This window comes from Apiospora aurea, assembly GCF_038362705.1.
Source record: "Apiospora aurea strain CBS 24483 chromosome Unknown utg000009l_segment0_segment0, whole genome shotgun sequence".
Taxonomy (NCBI): domain Eukaryota; kingdom Fungi; phylum Ascomycota; class Sordariomycetes; order Amphisphaeriales; family Apiosporaceae; genus Apiospora; species Apiospora aurea.
The window spans coordinates 1,309,371-1,322,395 of NW_027117396.1; the positions used below are offsets into that span (position 1 = coordinate 1,309,371).

Below are 13,025 nucleotides of genomic sequence, written 5' to 3' on the forward strand. Positions count from 1 at the left end.
AGACCCGGCTGACGAAGGGTCGCGTGTATGTGTCTGGGTTTGTTTATCGGTCGGTTATCCATGAAAAGGCTCGGGATGCGAGGGGCAACCTGCGATGCTGGGATTGGTTGGCGGTGTCCAGGATACGGCAGCAAATACATCATGTGCAGCCATCACTAATGCAAGGCGAGATACCAGTTGCGTGTCTATTGACAAAGTTCACCTGGATGGGTGTTCCTCATCTGACCGAGCTAAGCAGGTCTTCGTAGGATCGCAGTAGCACGTCGTTGATGAGCATAATGACCGGAGTCGTTGCGCGGCAACTCCCCGGCTTTTTGATACTTGTGATATGCGACCAGGTCGTTTCTTACTCGTGCAGGGGTTTCGGAAGGCCACCATGATCTTGTTGCTTGTCGTGCTATCCCAAGCCCACCAGGCCAGCACTAAGTCCGCGCATGATTGGTAGGGTGCGTAATGCATAAGATGGGTAAGCGAGGCCTCATTGCTTGGGACTACATATTTACCATCATCATCTTATAGACTCAATATATTCGTACCTACCTCTACCGTGGGTTACGTACACAACCACTGGGCAGCTAGGACGAGAGCGGCTTTTCACAGTGATTGGTGCCCACTCGTCGTTTTGATACATGTGGAACGAAACTGGAGAGACAGATCAGTATCCTGGAAGGTCGATCTGAAAATAGGTTATACATAGCTTCTGCATCTGACGAATGCCATTACCAATCGTGTCACTCCCGAAAGAACACTTGCTAGCGGGGGAGGGGGGTGCCAACGGTGGGTTGGCGCAACGGCTCGAAACCGCCTTGTTCGACGAGCGCGGCTGCTGTATTGCTGCAGTATCGTTTACTTGGTACGTGTATACATACTCAGCTAGCATTGGGGTATGTGTAGGCCAGAGAAGAAGGTTCAAATGATGGTAGGTATTTTTAGCCGAGGAGTCTTTCGCATGCTTGGGAAAGGCAGCGTGTACTGGCTGGTAGGTACGAGTATGAGATGGAACCAGATCGTCAGCTCGGTTCAAATTACGTCCTACGTCGCCTAGGTCACCGATTTTGGGACAGAAACCCCCAATGTCTGCCTCAAGCTGATGTCAGTATGCTACGTGCACTTTGATCGGAGCTAGCAACCATTGGCGAGTAGAGGATGCGCATGTGTGTGAGAGAGTGTGTGTGCTATAAAAGTCGTATTAAATTCACAACAGCGAATTGGCATGGGAACGAGGTTCATTCGGTTTGGTTCAGTTCAACCTCAAAAGGGTACCCTACCCTTGCCCAGCAGCTGCAGCATCGGCAATTCCATCAGCAAGCAGAGTCAGGTCACACCCTGGAAAGTTGGAGATCTGACCCACGCTGGGCTGCCACGTAGGAAACCCTCCTGTGCAGCTGTGCTTCTCGCCTCCCCTGAAGGAGGCACGTTCTTATACTTGGCCTAGCTAGCCTAGGCAAATCTTGGTTGGGAAGGTAAGGAGAAACATTTGGACAGTGGGGGGAGTGCGACATGTCACTGGGCCAATCCTTCTGTTGCCCACTTCACCGGCTCTTCCGACCCGACGTCTCTCCGTCTCTCCTCCGCGAGCTGTCCCCCCATACAGTTCTCGTACACGATGGGAATGGATATATCGATGTTGTTTGTCGGCGTAAGATGGGACGCGACAGCCGACAGGGGGGGCCAGGCGAATACAGCTGATGAAGCCGATATATCGCATGTAGTAACAATAGAAGAATAGCTCAGTTCCTCCTCATGTGCCCACCTACAGAATGTGCCTAGGTACAGCTAAAGCTTACCTACTTACTCGGATACAGTGTCCTCCTGCAATCGCATCCATTACATTACATACCTACATACACTGCCGCACAACTTTTTTTTCTTTCTCCTTGAGCAGCAACCAACTTCCCTACTGCCTGTGCACACCCACCATAAACAAATGGCCCCACCCACTGCGTCAAGTGGATTGGGGAATCTGGACGGGATTCCCATTGGGCCAACCACCCCTGCCGCAGCGCCGGCGTTCAGCAGCAGCTTTCTCTGCACGATCTTTTTACACGATCACGTGGAAGGACTAGAGTGTTAGCGGCCGCCGTATCAACGTTAACGTACGTATTCGCAGATATATCCATTGATTTCGATTCCTGGTGCGCATAATCAATAATGTTAGGAGGCACTAGACCCGCTGCTCCAATTCTACCTGATCGCTGCTAGAGGATCGTGTGTACCCGTAGCCCGCCCATGCAAGAAGAAGAGGAAGAGAAAAAAAACACGTCGGCTGGCAGGGAAGGAAAGGATGTACTTGAGGTCATTATACAGGCGGGAGGTAAAGCAATAATGGGACGTCTTCAACTGATGCCAAGCGACAGCGCGTGCCATTTATAGGCGTGTACGTGCATGCCGGAATATGTACATGTAGATATGTTGGAGGGACGGGCAGCAGCAACAGGCCATACTGAACTGGCTGTATCCTATAGGCAAAGTTTGGAAGTTCAAGACACCGGAACACAGGGGAGGCTCGACAGCAACCGTATATCCGGATGCGTGGCATATGTATTAATGAACGAACTTTCGCATCCCTTTTCATTCGCTGGGCCCAATCAGAATCAGGGATGACAAGTCGGGCTGGACGGGACAGCAGCTCGTTACTCGGGGCAATGGGATGCCATATCTTGCATTGAGTCACGCATCCCTCCATCAACATCTATATCAGAGGAAGCTCAAGCATATTATGAGCTGCTCATTTTAGAGGGAGCAATGCAGTGCAGTGCAGTGCAGTGCACTTGCCTCACAACCTAACCCGAAAAGCCCACTTTGGGTTGCCGGTCTCAATATCGCCTAGCACGCAGCAGCTTACAGCAGGGGCTGCTGTCCGATTGTACATGTAGGTAGGCCAATTGATCTGTCTAGGCCTACACAGGCTGGGACAGTAGCACTACCACCTGCAGACGAGAGAAGCCGCCAGGCCAGGGGTGGGGATCCGGCGCGCTGTTTGCATCACACATGCTCGCTTGTGGAGTTGGCCCTTTTTTATAGCACGAATACGTAACATTTGATGGAAAGAAGGGCAGCAGGGCAGGTAGGTTAGCTCTTCACGTTACTTAACGGGCTGCACTACCGCCGCTCACCACATGATTGCAGGTCTCAGTGGTCTTGACGCACGTCGGCCGCCATTGGGATTTGTGTTTCATGGCGGGAGTGGGTAAGAGCGCATCAGAAACATTCGTGATCATCCTATGCAGGTAGACCTCCACGGAGTAAGCTTACACTTTCCATGCTATATCATGAGGCAGGCGACAGATAGACGGATGCATATGATGTACATATAGGAGAACTGGGTGATTGATAACGGGCGAGGTAGGTTGGCGTTGGCTAGTGAGCGAGTGAAGGAGTGAGTGCGTGTGTCTGAGTGAGTGCCCAGTGCAGGTACTGTAGGGACCTAAGCTTCTGCGTGTGTTGTGTGGTAGTGAAGCGTGAAGACGAGCCAGAAAGCCGATCACTAATAGCCCAATCAACAGGCACTAGGTACCTATTAGGCTGGGACCAGGATCCTCTGGTGGAGACCATAGCAGCGGCAGCAGCAGCAGCATGCCTAGCAGGGGGGGTCGTTCAGAGCAGCGCCAGGCATGGATCAATGGCAGGACAGGCAGGCCTTATTAGCTGGAAAGCACAGGCAGGAAAGCAGAGCAGCAGCCCAGCCGGAGCTTGGGACTGGGACTGGGACGGGGACACTGGGACGGGGAAAACACCAAACAGACACCAAAAGCACCACCAGACACGCGGGATGCAGAGCAAAGTTTCTACATTTTCTTTTTTAACCTTTGGCCATCTCCCGCGATCAGACTGTTCCCAACTCTCTCTGCATGCCCGTTCCAAGACGAGGCATTGATCACCAACCTACCCTACCTGCCTCTGCCATTGTTACTGTAATTGTACTGGATCTGCCCATCTTTGCCTACTTACTGCTAGTAGTCCTTGCACCTTTGCCCACACATAGCATAACCGAGCGAGCGAGCGAGAGACAGTCCCTTTGGAACGTCCCGTCGCTCAATTCCTCCCACTGCCGTCAACACAATACCACAATAAACGTGGGCCTGCTTCCAACCACCCACCTCAAACTCCAGGCGCATACGATTCTCTGTGGCAGCATTGTACTTCTTCTCCAAATCACCCAAACCGGCAGCACTTTCTTTCGCCCTTTCTGAGCTTGGCTCCCTCGTTGACCTGACTGCCTGCGCGCCCTTGCCCATTGACCTGTTCGGGAACAATCCTGCAAGTTATAGACCCTTGACCATCGAACCACATACTCTGTTGTTCGATCCGGTGGCCTGACCTGAGCCTCTTCCTCGCCATTGCCGCCGCATTACCGACATGCCTCGGGTTTTTGCAAGTTTGTAGCTCTGGCTTTATGCCAGGACGTCGTTACTGACCATTCACGTACTTGCAACGCCCGGCTGGTCGATCCACCGAATACAACATCCCTCCCTCTAACGGCGACCCGACTGGCAGCCCCCGAGGCACCTAACAATCCAAACTATACCAATAACCACCTTCCTCCGATGCTGCCGTCATCCTTGGGGCCGCAACCATGGATCGAGTCCAAGACCCTAACAGGCTGGCCCCGCCAGCAGTGAGCTCGCTGCGGCGGGCAGAAGCTGCCGGCAGCGCTATGGAGCGGACGCTGAGCGAGGGTATAAGAGAAGAAAGGGAAGAGCTTCGAGAAGCGGCAGAGCAGACTCTCAATGTCATAGTAGACCTTAATCTCGACGGCACCATACGCTGGGTCAGCCCTTCGTGGGTTGATGTCATAGGCACTCAAACAGATACGCTCGGAGGCACTCCCATTGCCGACCTCATTATTGGCGATGACAAAGGCGTCTTTGCCGATGCCATCGCCTACATGAAGCAAGACGACTCACGGAGTCATTTCATACGCTTTACCGTCTACCTAGGGCCCTTGTCCAAACTGATTACAGTCAACGAGCTTGGTGAACCAGAGAATAGCGAGAATGAACCGGCAACTGTGGAACTGGAAGCCCAAGGTATTATGGTCTATGACCGTGCTACGGGCGGGGAGAGCCATGTAAGCCGTGGGGGTATAGACATATTTTGCTGCGATATCACAACTAACATGTCCATAGACTATGTGGATGATACGACCATGGATTGCACCCCGCGAAGTCAAGATCGATCTTCCTCCGCTTATAGTAGACTCCCTAGGCTCTGGTGCCGAAGTGCTGGCAAGCTATTTGACCAGGCTAGCGGAGTCTGGGGACGATGATCCTGAAAACCACCCACCACCGCTGCCTGTCCTCTGTCGTATTTGCGAGCGCCAAATTCCACCATGGTGGTTCGAAAAACATACCGATCTTTGCCTTCAGGAGCACCGGGCCGAGATGGACGTTCAGATGGCCCAGGAGAACCTCGTTGAGCATCGCCACTCAATCGTCAAAGTACTTGACGCCCTCGAGGCTCGTAAAGCGCGGCCAATGTCGGGCGAACAGCAAGCAACTCTACCCGCTGCCGAATATAAGGGCCTGTCCATTGGTCCCACCTCGACGACTTCATCCCCGGGAACGTCATCGCCCGCGGCTTCATCGCGGGATCGTTCGGGTACCATTGGCCACCATCGCTCCCGGTCGTTTGCCGTCCGCCGACCACAAGCACGAATCGTTGAACTCCTACTCGACCTGTGTGATACTTCCATAGAAGTTAGCACACCAGCGATCAAAGAGTCGGGGTCACAAGGCTCTGGCGAGTTTCGGACACAATCGCCCCAGTCGGAATCCCGCATTTCCCAAGTACTCCAGTGGCAGTCTCCCGGGTCAAATACCCTAGAACAAGAACAGGGGCTAGCACTCCTCTGTGCAGATACCGAAAGAGTCGCAAAGGAAAAGGTCGAGGCCGTATTTCGATACCGCAGAATCCTTGAGTATACGGAACGAATTCGGGTCGAATTTGCAGTTCTTGTGCAGGATTGTATCGATGAGGCCATGCGCAAGGCTGCCCGAATCGCCGCCGGACGCCTGAGTGACTCGACAGAAGGCGAAGATTTATCAGAAGAATCCGAAGTTACACCAGCTGCAGCGGAAGAACCCATATTCCCCGGGTCGTTTGATGCGCCTTCCTCGCTAGTTCTGGCTTTAAAGCATGCAGACCTTGGAGAACCTGGCGACAGACCGCGTCCGTCCTCCATTATTGGATCCACTAGGTCAAGTAGTCCGAGGGAATGCTCGACGCCAAGATCACTGCGCGGTGGGCTGAGCGTCGCTGGCCAGACTCGAGAATCTCGCCGCGAGTCCCTCATGTTTGAGAGCGATGCGGGGGAAAGCGAGGGAAGCGTGAGATCCTCTTCGGTTATGTCCCGCCCACCCCGGACCGATTCTCCCATTTCTGAGTTCGGTGGGCTGCGGCGTGCTACAAGCTCACGACAACAACAAAGGAGAAGCCTCATAATACCGGGCGCGTCATCACCTCACCGCCAAGAATCACCGAGCCGAAATGCCCCGCCATCGTCTCCTCTGCGTATTCTCAAGCCCAGGAGTTTCCAGCACTCGCAAGACAGCATCGTTTCACCGGAGGCCTCTCCTATGTTACCCCATAGTGAATTTGGTTCTCCGGCATCGGTGCCGCATCATCACCGCAGACAGTCGTCTGCCGCTTTCCCCGAATTTATCAACCGGCATCCTCCTTCACCTCGGTTGAACCCCGTCAACGCCGCCCCCCAGGCTCGTGCGGTACCCCCTTCTATCAAAGATTTCGAAATCATTAAACCGATAAGCAAAGGCGCCTTTGGCAGTGTTTATCTGTCTAAAAAGAAGTCGACCGGCGAATATTTTGCCATCAAGGTCCTTAAAAAGGCCGACATGGTAGCCAAGAACCAGGTCACCAATGTCAAGGCCGAACGCGCTATCATGATGTGGCAAGGGGAGAGCGAGTTCGTTGCAAAGCTTTATTGGACGTTCTCGAGCAAAGACTACCTTTACCTTGTCATGGAGTACCTCAACGGTGGCGATTGTGCCTCCCTTATCAAGGTGCTCGGAGGACTTCCCGAGGATTGGGTGAAGAAGTACCTTGGGGAAGTAATACTTGGGGTCGAGCATCTTCATGACCGCGGCATCATCCATCGTGATTTGAAACCCGACAATCTACTGATCGACCAGAAGGGACACCTGAAGCTGACGGATTTTGGTCTGTCGCGAATGGGACTCATTGGGCGACAGAAGCGAGCATTAAACTGCAGCAACCCGGAACAAACTCCTGATCTGTTGAAATCTGGACCCTTCGCTCGATCTACTTCGATAGCTTCGTCGAGATCTGCATCGATGGATTTATACGCTCCGCACCACTCACCTGGCACTACGCCTCAAATGACCCCTTCGGATATGGGTGTTAACCTCGGTCAACCATCATACTTCAGTCTAGGGTCCTTTCAACAGGAGCCCCGTCGCATCTCGGGCCAGCGTAGCGACAGTGGTGGCAGCGAAACATTGACTCACATGATGAATAACTTTTCGCTGAATGACAACCACACAATCCAGGCGGCGCATTCGAGGCTGTCGCAGTCTAGCGTCAGATCTCCGCATGAGGAAATGAGCGATTGTGCGAGCGTCGCGTCTCCAGATCTCCCAACCTTGCAGCCAGTGACTTCTCACAGCAGCGAGCACCACCGCAATACGCCGCCGCAATCAGGTATGATGCCCCCGCCTATGGCCCTGTTCGATCCCGAGGACACGAATAGACGATTTGTCGGCACTCCGGATTATCTCGCCCCGGAAACCATCAACGGCGGGAGACAGGATGAAACCAGTGATTGGTGGTCAGTCGGCTGTATTTTGTTTGAGTTCCTCTACGGGATTCCCCCCTTCCACGCCAGCGAGGCAGAGCATGTTTTTGAGAATATCCTTGCACGTAAAATAATGTGGCCGGACGAGGCCGATTTCGACGTCTCCCCAGAAGCGAAAGACCTGATCAACAAGTTACTTTGTATGGACCCTCGACAACGTCTTGGCTCCAACCGAGACGAAAAATTTGCCTCGGGCGGGGAAGAGATCAGGAGCCATGCTTGGTTTGAAGGCGTCGGCTGGGATACACTACTGCAGGACGAGGCTCAATTTGTGCCCCAGCCCGAGAACCCGGAAGATACGGAATATTTCGATTCTCGTGGCGCTACCTTACAGGCCTTCACAGAAGAGATTGAAGACCAAGCCACACCCCCTTCTGCGCCCACGCCTGATTACCCGGACCGGCCACACGATGCGCTATCTCGTGTGCGTTCTCAGGTTCACGTCAACTCGATCAAGCGTGGTCTAATGCCATTGCACATCCCCCCCTCATATCCGCGATCTCAAGAGCCGGAGACTCAGCGAACCGATGGCATCGGACGATTTCGGGACATTTGCTTTCAAAAATCTTACGGTCCTGGAGAAAGCCAACAAGGACGTGATCCAGCAGCTGAAAGCCCAGGCCATGGCGGCTCAACACCGGTCTGGCGGGAGCCCGGGTGGGTCAAACAACCCAACTTCTCCAGCTCCCCCTCTTGATGGCAGCCCTGTCCATTCCATGCCTGTACAGAGAAGCTTGTCCAATGCTAAGGCGACTCATCGTCCTGCTTCGCCTTCTAGTGTTGGCCAGGCGGGCTCATCTCCAAGCCGTGCCTCGCAGCCATCATCGCCGTTGCTCGTTTCCTTCGTCGCCGGCCAAAGTCCCGATAGCCGGCGGAAGCCTTCCAGCAATGGATCGAGCCTTTCCCAACAATCTACCAGTTCACTACAGCCTGGCAGCTTTCTTGACTCTCCGCGAACGGCCGCTGCTGTGCAGAAAGCTACATCTGTTGCTCCCTCTCCCATCAAGGGTCGGGGTGCTCCACCACCACTAGCCCTGTCGTCCCCGCAGAAGCCTCTCAACACACCACGGAAGACGAGCAATTCTTCGACTCGGTCGAGGTCTCTTACTGTTGGCTCTCAAGAGGGTAGTCCGGTGGCGCCTGATTTGCTTGCTCATCATCGGAATCGGCGAAGCCAGGTGTTCGACATGTCACCTTCTTCTTCCGATAACGAGGGTGAGAAAGCAAATGCCCTGCTTCGTGTCCAAAGACGCCGGCAGAGTTCAAGGCGGATGTCTGCTATCAACCTCGACAGCCCGACATTCCGATCTCTAGACGTCTTGATTTGCGAAGATCACCCGGTATCACGAATGGTCATGGAGAAGCTTCTCGAGAAGCTGCGCTGTAGAACAATTTCAGCATCCACTGGCTCGGAAGCCGTTCGGTATGCCATGAGCGAGATCAAATTCGACATAATCTTCACCGAGTTCAAACTTCCCGAGGTTAGCGGTGCGGATCTTGCCCGAATGGTGCGCGAACTTAAGAATGTCAATTCCCATACTCCTATCGTAGCCATTACGGCGTACCTGAAGGAGCTGCAAGCTCCCCACTACTTCGATTCACTCGTCGAGAAGCCCATCAGTTCTTCCAAGTTGATTGAAGTCCTCTCCAACCTCTGCCAGTGGAAGCCGCCTTCTCCTAGCCAGGTGACGGCCGGTGCCCCAACCAATCACCAAGCGTCGATACCATCGGTGCTCAAACTTGAAAGATTACGTTCGGAAGACAGTCCAACTTCGGGCTCCTCGGGCTACGCCCAGCATCCTAGTAGTAGCTTTAGAGGATCAAGCAGGGAGGACTCGATCAGCTCGAGCTTGTTCGGAGATTCAGAATCTGCCACAACCGATGATGTTCCTGTCGTGATAGGTCGCAAAACTACCGGCGACTGGGACGGCCTTGGGATCGCACAGGAGGAGGCTGTACCCGACTCTAATGGTCCTTCTGACATGCCCGCCCCGCTCTTGTCACAGCAGTCGGCTCCAGCTCAGATGGAACAGTCCACTGTGCCGATGACGCGGCGTTCACTGGAGAAATTGAGGTCCAGGCGAGAGAACCTGGAAAAACGGCGAGGAGAAGGCAGTGATTCTGCCGACGACGAGGACGAAGAGCTGGGAGCAAGTCGGGACCGGGAACGCAACAACCACCGTGGGAAACCCAACTTACCCAGCTCCAAACTGGGGATCGAAATGATGAGAGCAAACAGCCACGACAGCGTTGCGGTGATGTCAGATAACACCATCACACCAGAAACTACTACGCAGGTGGCCACTCCATCGAGAGAAGGGAACGCATCTCCCGTCCGGGAGGCAAGGTCCCCCTGACGACTCGGTGCTGCGTACACCACCCGAGTCTTTGGCACCTGGTCAGATGGACGATGACGGCGACCCTGACGAAACTCCACGCCCCAGCGAACCATCCAAAGCCAGTCCTCGTGGGGAGAAGGCGGAGCAGGAGGATGAGGATGACAAAGGGGAGAAAGGGGATCCAACTCCTAGACCGACGGTCAAGTCGTCCGATACGGTCCTGCGGGTGATCTAGGTATAGGGGTAGTGTACGGGAGCACACTGCCAGCTTACGATTTTCCATTTATATTTTCAGCGAGGCGTTGAACAGCATGGTCCTGCTGAGATTGCATCTGTTTCTTATGTACTTGATGAAAAGCTCTTGGGAGCTCAGGGTTTTTCTCATGAAGTAAGGAGAAGCATCCGATTGGGCAAATACGACGAGACTTGCACCGGGTGTGCCAAAACGGGGAAATGCATGCTACGTGGACACTTGCCACTCTCGAGAACTTTGCCGTCCCCTCTCGAGGACTTTGCCGTCCCCTCTCGATGGCATGCGCCGCCGGGAACAGCCATTTCTTCGTTGCACACACGAAGAAACAATATTCACACGTAAGGTTTTATCGGACAAGGCGATATGTTTTACGGAGGCCTAGGTAGGGTCTGAGTGGCTTGAGAACAGCACTCGTTTTTAACTGAGAGATAGCCATAGCGATAGCCATTATGGAAGTTCCGAGACATGATTTATGAATATAAGAATATTATCGGGCGGCAGCATCGAATATCTTGGACTGGTCCCCTTGACGTTGCTGGGCTGGGCGTCGGTGTCCGTATAATGTACGCACAGCCCGGTTCAGAACTGCCAGGCTATCGATCGCTGTTGACCAACGTCATGCGTACCTGGCAGCCTGGCCATCCAACGTAATGAGGATCATTCTTTTCCGTCCCTTTCGGGCCGTTGTTCGAGGTTGATCCTGCGCGAAACCCTTCAGGCAACACAAAGAAACACGCGACAGAATGCTGTCCCGCCGTGTGCCCGCGCGGCCTCGTGGTTTCCAGCCAATCCTTTTGGATCCCATAGAATTGGATGCGCTACTGCAGCGAGGTCCGTCCGTCCGTCCGACGGAGGGAGTAGCCCATGATCTGGGCGGGCTGGCTGGCTGGGAGGGAAGTGGCCGGCTTCGCAACCTTCCTACCGCGGGCAATGTCTCCGATGGCCATGCTTGGAGCGAGTCGAGGTGGTTTCTTTGGCTGACCAACTCTCTTGGCCCCAGGAAAGCTGGGGGCTCTGGACGGGGTGTGTGTTTGTGCGGATGTGGGATGGATTCTCAATCGGGCCGGTGGGGGACTGGGGTTGTCCAAGGGAGGGTGACAGTGAGAGGCGCCTGTCTACCTAAAGTAAGTACCTAATGTATCAACAAGTATGCGAATATGACGAGGCCAGTAGAAGAAGCAAGGCCTTGTTAGTACCATGACACAGAGAGGTTTCATCGCCAGCAGGTCTATAACTGCTTTTGCTTCCAACGGCCTTCGAGAAGGACTCTCAGAGTCCCAGTTGAGACTGAGCTTGAGAGGACGGATCGCCAGTCCTCCCCATACAGCATGCTGTTTCGCAATTTCCAATCCACCCAAGAGTATGGGAGAATAGGCCAACCCGCCAGTCTGGTCCGCCCTCTCGCTTTGCCCCTGCGCGCTTCTCATATAAGTAGGTCGCCTAAATGAGGCAAGCTACCAGGAAGATCCAATCTGGCCTTGAAGCATTCTGCGCCTCGTTCTTACAGTAGGTAGGTATAAGTAAATGCTTGCGTTACCCACACAGGCAAATTCCTTTTGTCCTGGGGGGGGAGGAAAAAAAGAAGAAGAAAAGAAAAAAAAAGCTGGCTGACATCTGGGTGCGATTTGGGGCAGTCTCAGGTCGTCGGTCGTCCGCAGCGTCCGCCCCATCGTAGGCTATTTCTGGGTCTTGTATTTTTTTTTTCTTTTTCGTTTTACTCTTGCTCTTCTCTCCAAGTCGGTTACATTGATAGATCTCACGAAGAATCATCGGCAGGGGACCCGTCTTACCTGCGTCTTTACAGTGGAGAGAGGGAGAGGGAGTGCTGCCGTATTCTTTTGTGCGTACTGTAGGATTCGGGACGTGGCCCCTTCTGTAGGACGCTGCATCATCATCACCGACCTGTGCCAATGAGGCCGGACGGCTAAATGGGGGTGTTGAGGGTGAAGGGGGGTGCTGGGTTACATGCCGGCTGCTGCAAGTTTTGAAAGACGCACACGGTGACACACCCCGCCTGCCCGCCTGCCCGTCGTCGTCTGAAGTCGGTCTTCATTGTCGCCGTAGACGGGCCATGGCCGGAAATGCTCACGCCTATGTACATGCGACAAGGTTGGTATTCCACCGTAAAACAGAGAGGCGATCGATCGCCAATGCTTTCCCTCACTCCCTCCCTCTCTCTCTCTCTCTCTCTCTCTCGCTCTCTCGCTCTCTCGCTCTCTGCTGTCACAGATACACACTCGCCCACGAGGCGTGCCTGGCAATCCACCATCCACCCCGGTCAGTCAGTCAATCACATATGCACTATCTGTCGGCTGCAGCGACCATCCTGCCAGGACGGAGAAACAAGGAGGAACCGGTTAGATCACCAATGATTCAACCATCAATAATCAACGGTCGACAGAGTAATCAATATGCCCCAGCCACGGGCTTTGCTATCTCACAGTATGTACTTGGAACTACATACACAACAGACCGGACTCACCGGGCACCTGGACTACCGTGTCTCTGTGTTTCTGTGTCTCTGTCTTCCACTTGGACGAACGAAGACAAGCCGAGACATGGGTTACCTGTTATAACCCCCATCTTATCATAATGAAAA

General features: G+C 53.8%; 1 protein-coding gene across 1 annotated transcript; it reads left to right on the forward strand.

Moving 5' to 3' along the window:
- Positions 1 to 4,576: 4,576 nt before the first annotated feature.
- Positions 4,577 to 10,408, forward strand: PG986_013518 (Serine/threonine-protein kinase RIM15; the record flags this gene model as incomplete). The annotated part of the gene is made up of 4 exons (XM_066849740.1): positions 4,577 to 5,071; positions 5,130 to 8,258; positions 8,341 to 10,131; positions 10,220 to 10,408. The coding sequence occupies 4 exons, from the start codon at positions 4,577 to 4,579 to the stop codon at positions 10,406 to 10,408; spliced, it is 5,604 nt and encodes a 1,867-aa protein (XP_066693883.1).
- Positions 10,409 to 13,025: the final 2,617 nt, after the last annotated feature.